The sequence below is a fragment of the Choloepus didactylus genome, chromosome 7 (genome assembly GCF_015220235.1).
Source record: "Choloepus didactylus isolate mChoDid1 chromosome 7, mChoDid1.pri, whole genome shotgun sequence".
In the NCBI taxonomy this organism is placed as follows: domain Eukaryota; kingdom Metazoa; phylum Chordata; class Mammalia; order Pilosa; family Megalonychidae; genus Choloepus; species Choloepus didactylus.
Genome location: NC_051313.1, coordinates 2,339,391 through 2,348,294, shown reverse-complemented (window position 1 = coordinate 2,348,294; position 8,904 = coordinate 2,339,391). Strand labels below are relative to the sequence as shown.

The window sequence follows — 8,904 nt, the reverse complement described above, 5'->3', positions numbered from 1 at the left end:
AGTTACAGTCTAAATCTTACTCAAATAACTAGGAGTTAATATAATTCACCATCTATTTAGAACATTAAAAGATACTGGTGAACCACATGCTAAAGACATCAAAGGCCCTTTCTAGAATGAGATCTCTGTGGGATGACAATAACAGGTCATATAAAACTAGATTAGTTTATTTTCTCTCTTATTCCAACTCTTTATAAGACTCAGCTCATCAAAAGAAAAGTACACAGCACCTTTCTTCATTCCCTCACATCATCAGATAGATACACTCTTTGGAATAAAAATAAATGTTTTATTAGAAGTGTAAAATTAAAAATCTTTACAGATCCTTTGGAAATGGAATACTGAAAAGGATTCTTAACTCATAGGACACTGTACAACCAAAGAAGAAACAAAGTCATCCTCGTAGGCCCGGCGCTTACGGACACCCACTGGACCCCTCTGTCTACACTGCCCTGCGGCTCCGGCAGCTGACGGCTGCGCTCGCCCGAGGCTGGACCCGGTGCGAAGGCTTCACTCGAGCTCCTCCGTCTCCGTGGTGAACAGATCGGCCAGGTCCGCCACGGTCAAGGTGGAGGCCTCCGAGTGCTTCCCTGAGGGGCTCGTGTGGCTGCAGGAGTTTCCAGGAACCGGGTTGGAAAGAAACACGCAGGACTTTAGCACATCAGTAACGACAGAAGACGAGACACAGAAGGTCCCCAAGCTTTCGTCATTAGCCATATGGACCTCCCAGAAGAGAGCACGCAATGAGGGCATAATTTCATTTTGTGAAAATTAGTGGAGACTGCTGGATGTTATTTTCGAGCTTTGTCATACCATGTTTCCTTTCTCTGCACAGTTAATAAAACAAAGAAATGAACCCCTGCCAATGGCCACTGTGACGAAGGCTTGCACCTTATAATTTACCTTCTTGCTACCCAAAGGTACCTTGTCAAGAGAATTTCAGCAGCTTTCAAGTTCCCATTTTATTTAAGCAGCTTAAGTAAAACTACTGAAGTCTGTTACATATGGAAACAAGCCTTCAAGTTTGGGGCAAAAGCTCCTGGGGTAGCCGCTGTCCTTCCTGTAAACCACAGGGGAAGAAACCACCCCTGGTTTCGAGGTGCTGCCCTGCCATGGGGGGGGCTCTGTGGACACACTCCCTTCTAAGGCAACACACTCCAATCCCACCCACCTCGCAGGGAGCAGAAAGGCATTCGTTTACGTTTTTAACATGACTTTAAAGAAAACAGAATACGGCATGTTAGGAAGTTTTATGATTCTAAAGCAGCCTATTCCGCCAGTGCTGCCTGGCCTCTCCCGCTCCGCCGCTGGAGTTAACCTGCGACCGCCAGCTGAGCTCGCGGCGGACGTCCTCCAGGCAAGTTTCATTTAAAGAGTAATCCAACTTAGCAAAGAGATGTGAGATGGTTTAAACATACTCACATATTAAAACCTAGAAATAATTTAACTTCAGTCAAGTTTAGAATGTCCACAGGATTAGCTGGGAAACAAGAATAAGACTGAACAGGTAAAACGTCCACACACTGCTTTTAAAAGCTGGTTGTGCCTTTCTATGGCTGCCGCAGAGGACATCTAAGAAGAAAGCTCCAACCCGATTCCAGAGCCAGGAGCACCCTCCCCACCCATTGCAGCCAACTGTCCCTACCTCCTCTCCACAGTCTTCAGCATGGCCTGCATTCGTTCTTCTATTGTGGCTTTAATTAAAAATCTGTGTACGATGGTCGGTCTGGAAGACACGCAATTTTAAGTTAAAGTCCTCTTAAACAAGTTGGTGACATGCAGACCTCAGGTTTTACACTTCCTCGGTTGGCCTGGGCCTGCTTGGGTCAAGCACTCACCAACGTGGGGATTGAGCAGGGCTTCAAGGAGGCGAGCTCCCTGAACCGACGCTTCAACTAGGAATGCGGGCAACGGACACACAGACCAGCGAGCTCCAGCTCCCTGAATTCTGACGAGGGACACGGACGATGGACACATGGACCAATGAGCTCCAGCTCCCTGAATTCTAACGACGGACATGGATGATGGACACCTGGACCAGCAGGATGGTTTCTGGTATAGGTAAGAGCCACGAGGAGGCTGATACTCAAGGTGAAACTTGAGGGATGGGATGAGGCTGCTAACAGAGGAGGAGTGGAGGGGCACCCAACAGAGGAAGCACCAAGCCCCTAGAAGAGAACGAAGCGCACTGGGAGGGCAAAGAGATGAGCCTTTGACTGGAGGTGTGCAGGGCCAAGTCCTCCAGGGCCTGGAGGACACGTCAGGATCTGGACGCAGTGTGGTTACGATGGGAAGCCAGTGGGGGCTGTGTGCAGGACTTGGGTGATGCTTGGCTATACTTGAAACCCCTGGGCTGCTGTGTGGAGACAGGAGAGGGGCAGAGAGCAGGTGGGATGTTGTGGGGTGACCCAGGTAGGAGAGGTATGTATCGGTGGGGCCGGTAAGAGTCGGCAGACTTGGACTGTCTTTAGCAGGTCGAGTGACGGGACTTAAATCACGGTTTGGACGTGGGGCACGGAGAAGAGACACAGGATGATCCTGGATTTCTGGTCTGGTGGTGCCTGTTCTACGATGGAAGGCCTCGGTCGGTGGGCTGCAGCAGGACCCTTCCTGGCTCATTAACCTGAGATGCCTGTTAGTAGCTCTGCTATCCATGTGCAGAGACGGTCGCCTCCACGGCTCTGACTTGGATGGGGACACACATCTGAACCAGCTGAGGGCAGAAGCTACTTAAAGCTCTGGGCTGGACACACTCATGCGGGTGCAGAGTGAAAGGAGAACCCGGGGGGCTGCGGCTCTGGCAAGAAGCAGGTCATCAGTCGCCACATGAGCCTCTCCAGGGACACAGTGGGGACAAGACCACCCAGAAAGGGGGAGTGGGAATGGGAGGTGGATGTAGTGTTATAGGAGCGGTTTTTTAAAAATTTAAGGATGGATAATATTAAGATGGACTTATGAGCTGATGTATCACAAGAGGAAAGTCTGTGAGAACATGAGAGGGTGGGGCTGGCTTCTGAGAGAAGGGGCCACCCCCTTCCACTGCAGTAAAAGTAAACACACAATGCTGGACTTGCATATCCTGCTACCGAACAGAAACCCCTAGCTGGATGTCTGATAAACACCTCAAAACTATCTAAACTGAGCTTCTGTCCTCCCCTCTTGAAAATGCCCGCCCTGCAGCTTCCCCTCACCTCACAGCTATGTCATCCTTCTCGCTGCCTGCCCCCACGTCCAGTGGTTCTCCCTTCAAAGCCTGCCAGGGTCTGACTGCTCCCCCCACACCCTCTCTCATGGGGTCCCGGCCACCTGTGCTCTCACCTGTGTCTCTCTTGGGCGCTTTCTCCCTCCCCAGCCAGGCCCAGAATGGTTCTCCGAGAACTGGGCAAGCCCAAGCTCCTGCCCTGCTCAGAGCATCCAAAGGCGTCTGTGCTGCTTGGAGTGGGAGCTCGGGCCTCACAGTGGCCCCAGGCCCCGAGCTCATAACCTCACCTCTTCGTCTCTCCCCTAGGCTCACTGGAGCAGCTACTCAACCTGCTGCACACACCCAACTCACTCTGGGCCCCACCTGGGTTGCACCATGTGCTGGAACATTCTTCCCCAAGATCCCTGCAGGACAGACATTCTCACCACTTCCAAGTCTTGGCTCAGAGGCTGCCTTCCCAGCAAGGCCGTCCAGGTCTCCAGACCAGCACCTGCCCCCTCAGCCCTGCCCATCTGCCCCGATTTCCCAGCTTCTAAGAGCACCTTGACTCATTAACCCCTGCTTCAAGCCCACACCCCTCACAGCTGGAATGTCAGTTCCACACGGGCATCCCAAGTACCGGGACTGCATGGCACTGAGGCGGTGCTCGGCAGAAACAGCTGCAGGAAGATGGTGATGGAAATACAAGACATTTCCAACCACTCTCTGCTTCACCTGCATGGGAGGGCGGGAGGGGGAGAGAAAACCTAAGGCTGTCTCTCCTCTCGGCAAGCGCGCATCCCTGTCCTGGCAGAGCTGCACGGCCCTTTAAGACCTGTGGCCAGTCAGGGTGAGGCCATCTATGGTTTAGAAATGCACTTGTAGGACAAGTCAACATTTAAACAAGAACCAAATGAGCCACCCAGTGTTTCCAGTCGTGCTTTATAGTGAGCACGCAGGTACTATGCTAATGCCACTTCCCTGGACTTTCTGGAGGATTTGTTTGGATGGACAAGTCTCTCTCCTGCTTGCCACTGAGACTCCGTTTGCGCTCATGTCTACAGCTTAGAGCTGTCCACACTTCTCTGCCCCCAACCACACCTCATCTCACACTTGATACTCCAGCAGTTCCAAATGCAGGGCAGCCCTAGAAGGCCAAGGGGCTCTCACCTGGGAGCTCCTGGATCTGCAGTTGTCTGGCTGCACAGGCACCTCTTCTAGCCCAGCTGCGGAGTAACTGCTCCTTCAAGACTCAACCTAATGAAGCCTCCCCTGCCTCTGGGGCAGAGCTGATCACTGCCCTCTTTTCCACCACACAGGAACCCCACTCTTCTATTTTTGCACACTCGACTGCAGTATTTTAAATCATCTACTACACGGTGACCTCCTTGGGGGAGGAGACCGTCTGAGTCATTTGTTGTGTCCAGCCTAACATAGAGCAGGTGCTCAGACGATGTTTGATGACTGCCTTTTATAGACGCACCTGGTGTCCAGGAGATGACAGACCCGGGAGGCCATGGAAGGGTGGGCGTCAATATATGATATTTGTTTAAAGGGGGGACACACCACAGAACAGTCACTTTCAGGTGTGCGGTGGGCCCTGGACTAAACCCCACTGCCTCTCAGAGCTTGTCAGAGCTCTAGGGCTGGTCTCCTAAAGGTCAGGATGCAAAAGGAGTCATGCACAGGGGATGCCTTCGTTTAACCACAGGCTACTCAGTCTTGAGGAACCCTTCAACTGGGCAGCATCTTAGCTGTTTCTAACAAGCTTTCCTGAGGACATGATCAGGGTAGTTTTTGAAGGTGGAAAGGCAAAAATCTGGGAGATTCTGGGACTGCTTGGAGGACTGGTTGGGAATCTCAATTTGCCCTTTGGCCATAAAACCAGGCTTAAAACATGTACTGCAAAAGGCTGTCATCAGAAATGAATAGGGTAAGCGGGAGGTAAGAGAAAGGGGTTAAGGCTCATTGGTGTCTCAGGAACGCGCAGCCAGAAGGGCTCTCACTTGGTCTGCCCGATGCGGTGCACCCTGCCAATGGCCTGGAGCTCACGGGCGGGGTTCAGGATGGGCTCCACCAGGAGCACGTGGGTGGCTTCGATGAGGGTCAGCCCATTAGAACCTGTGTGCAGGGGCAGCAGCAAAATGTTGACTTTGGGATCATGTTTAAATGCTGAAAGGTTCTCCTGAAAGAGAAAGGCGTATTTTAATTTTGACTGGATGAGACAAAATCAGAGCAGAATGTCACAGTTTCCTTTAAGGACAAGGTCATCGTGAAATGTAACAACTGAGACAATTAAATGTAAAATGATCAATTTTAGGAAATGCAGACTTGCTACCTGACTTTAATTTGGAGGAAAAATACCCCATAAGCACTCCTATTCTTTGTATTTACAGGGATCACACGATAGATGCAGGGTGCATGCAGATTAAACTACATGACAGAGATGCGATGTCCCCGAGGGAGGTGAGATGGGACAAGACTCTGCTGGATGTCCAGCTAGGTCCAGCTATGTCCAGCCAGCCTTCTCCGTGCCTCCCAGAGCTGCTCACCACAGCTGGGTGACAGCAGGATGGGGTGACTGTGCAGTGTCTTTAGAACCCAATTCCTAAGGCCCTGTCCACTCAAAAGGTGTATCACAGGCAATCTTTTCCTACAATAAAGAACAGGACCTCAAAATAGAAGACCTTAAATAAAAAGATTAAAAGAAGACAGAACCTGGTCTTGCTGTGAGTATAATTGAATAGATAGCAAATGACTGTTTACTTTCCTTTTAAATGTTAATTTTATAATATAAAGAAAGCAAACCTTAATTAAGGGGTCTTATATGAAAAAAGACAGTAACTATGAGTAATCTTGTTAACTAACAGCAGTTTCAATTTGCAACTCAATCCACTCAAAATAACACAAGTGAAATCTTCTTGACAAACCTGAAATGTCTTAACACGACTGATTTGTGCAAATTCCATGTTGTTGTCTGAGAGGGCTTTCGAAATAATGTCCAATACATCTTGCCACTAGAACACAAAAAACAATAAGAAAACCAATATTTACACATAGCTTTCATATAAAGAGGAGCTGAAAAGGGAATGTATCAAAATTTAATTTACTTTAGAATTAAATTAAAAACAAAAACAGTCAAATACAGTGTCATCAATATTATTTAAGCTCTATTTTGAAAAAAAAATTTTTTTTTTTTTTTGCATCAAATGCTGGCTTAAAGATAGTGAAAAATACAAGTGTCTTTGAGAAATGAATTAAGATGAACATAAATAAAAGAAAAAGAATAGAGTACTATCTTTCAAAAATGAAAACTAGAATTTTTACTCATTATTTTACTCACTAGATTACCTCAATTTTTTCTTTTTCCTTAAACAACTAAATTCATTTAAGTTAGACTCCAAGTTTATAGATTCCAATTTTTAAAATATTAAAATAAGAAAATTCCTAAATAAAATATAGCAATTACCCTGTGAAGTATCATCTAATTTCTCTAACAATAGTTCTATCCTACAGACATGGACAAATCTCACAGTAATTCATTCTAAGTCTCTGCTACAATACGGCAAACATTAAAGAGCAGTTCTTAATACACTGACAAGAGAGAGAAAACAGGTCTGTGTTAAAATTGAGGGTGAAATGCTGATTTACCGTTGAGAACACGAGAGCTTTGGCCCCTGGGTCTCTAAGCTGGATTTTCATCAGAGTTCTGACTACGGCTTCCACTTTTGTAGAATGGCTGCCCTTTGAACACAGAAGAAGACACATCACAATCAAATAAAATCTAGTGCGGTGGAAAGGAAAACCAAAAAAAATATTTTTTATTACCAAAACGATACATGCACCCTAACAAATTGTCAGGTGCATATGTATGGGTTTACTCCTTTCTATTCTGTGTTTGCTGGAAATTTTCTTTAGCCTCAATTTGTAGTCATGAACTTATACCCAGAGAATCAAATATAACAGCATGCCAGAAATTCATATTGATATGATCCTGAAGACGAGACTTTTAGAAGTGGCTGGGTTTTATGGCTACAAAATGTTGTTATTTTAGATGAGAATGAATATTCAAACCACCCTTCACTTACTCATTCAGACATCAAGGAGGTGAGAACATTACGCACACAAGGGACACTGTAAGCACACAACCCCGGTCCTACAAAGTGTGTGCACTTGCTATGGCGTTGCCCACCCTGAGGGTGTGAACCCGGGAAAATGATCAACAGTGGAGGAGTGAGGAAAAGGCAGCAAGTGTTTCTGTAGGCCTGGGAGAGCTCCCCCGGAATGAAATGGATATGCAGGGTGTGGTCTTGAGGGGAGAGAGACCCAGGTCCAGCTCTCAGCCTCACTAGGTGTGTGGGCTCCAACCTTCCTCAGTCTTTAAACTCTCAGCCTAGACTTCCGCATCTGTCAAAAATCCACTTCAAAACGCTGATGTGAGGATGGAACGAGACGATGCAAACAAAGCAATGAGCCCAGCACCTGACAGAAGTCAACCAGGATTCCTATCTTCCCGGGAAATTAAACAGGAGCAGCGTCATGGGTGGACTATACCACAATGCGGGGCAGATCTAACAAAAAGGAAATAAAGTATTCCCACACCAGCTTTACCCACTTCACAGGAAGAGACACTAGAGGTAAAAACAGAAACAAAACAAGGAAGAACGTTAGACCAGTTTTAAGTTGTCACGATAGTTAGGGAAAATGCTGAGTCTGCATTTATAGACTTCCAATTATAGCTGATAGGTTAAAAAACAAAATGTGTTTATAAGTACGGTAGTTTGAAGCTGTTATGTACCTAGGAAAGGCCGTGTTCTTTTGACCCATTGCTGTGGGTGCAGACCTGCTATGGATGGGACCTTTTGATTAGGTTGTTTCAATTGAGATGTGACCCTGCCCATTCAAGCTGGGTCTTGGTCCTTTTACTGGAGTCCTTTATGAGAGGATAAAGGAAAGAGAAAGCCCAGAAAGCTCAGAGAATAAGCCCCCAGAGGAGATGAGAGGAAGCCACTGAAGCCAGAAGCTGAAGGCAATGAAACCCAGGAGAGAAGGAGCAGTAAATGCCAGCCATTTGCCCTCTCGTGTGACAGAGGTGTCCAAGATGTCAGCAGCCTTTCTTCAGAAAAGGTGTTGTCCTGTTGATGCTTTAATTTGGACATTTTCATGGCCTTAGAACTGTGAATCTGTAAGCTAATAAATCCCCTTTGAAAAAACCAATCCATTTCTCGTATATTGCATTCCAGGAGCTTTAGCAAACTGAAACAATACGAGACCCATTTCGGTCTAAAACTTATCCCAAAGAAGAGTAGAGAGAACACAGGAATTTAGCCTGAGTGAACATTCAGGAAGTCAGACAAAAACATCCAGGTTTCCTACAAGGTTTCACTCTTGAAAGTATTTTCAAGTGAAATACCAGGATAACCATAAAACCCTTCCATCTGTTGTGCTACTTCTTACCAAAAGTTCAAAACAAAACAGAACCATCTTTGATAGGCAACATCGCCAACGGGTGCTAACGCGATGTGGGAAGCGAGTAGAGCAGCCCCTTTGGTCCGTGTGGCCAGTTCAGCGCTGGCTCTTACTGACTCTCCCGAATGCCACAGTTCTGTGCCATTTGGGTCCCATCCAGTTACTTCTCATGATGAAAGAACAACAGGGAAGCTGAGAAATCAAAGGCTCTGCCTGGCAGAAAGTTACCCAATTCAACATCCTCCTTCAAAAGG

General features: G+C 47.0%; 1 protein-coding gene across 4 annotated transcripts in view; it reads right to left on the bottom strand.

Moving 5' to 3' along the window:
* Positions 1 to 268: 268 nt before the first annotated feature.
* SHPRH (SNF2 histone linker PHD RING helicase) overlaps positions 269 to 8,904 on the bottom strand; it is a 104,496-nt gene continuing 95,860 nt past the window's right edge. For all 4 annotated transcript variants that reach the window (XM_037842263.1, XM_037842262.1, XM_037842264.1 and 1 more), the window contains 5 exons: positions 6,833 to 6,925; positions 6,112 to 6,198; positions 5,188 to 5,366; positions 1,646 to 1,726; positions 269 to 607 (listed from right to left, as the gene is read on the bottom strand). In XM_037842263.1, the coding sequence (XP_037698191.1) occupies positions 511 to 607; positions 1,646 to 1,726; positions 5,188 to 5,366; positions 6,112 to 6,198; positions 6,833 to 6,925 (537 nt within the window). In that variant the 3' untranslated portion in view covers positions 269 to 510. The remainder of the gene's footprint in view (positions 608 to 1,645; positions 1,727 to 5,187; positions 5,367 to 6,111; positions 6,199 to 6,832; positions 6,926 to 8,904) is intronic.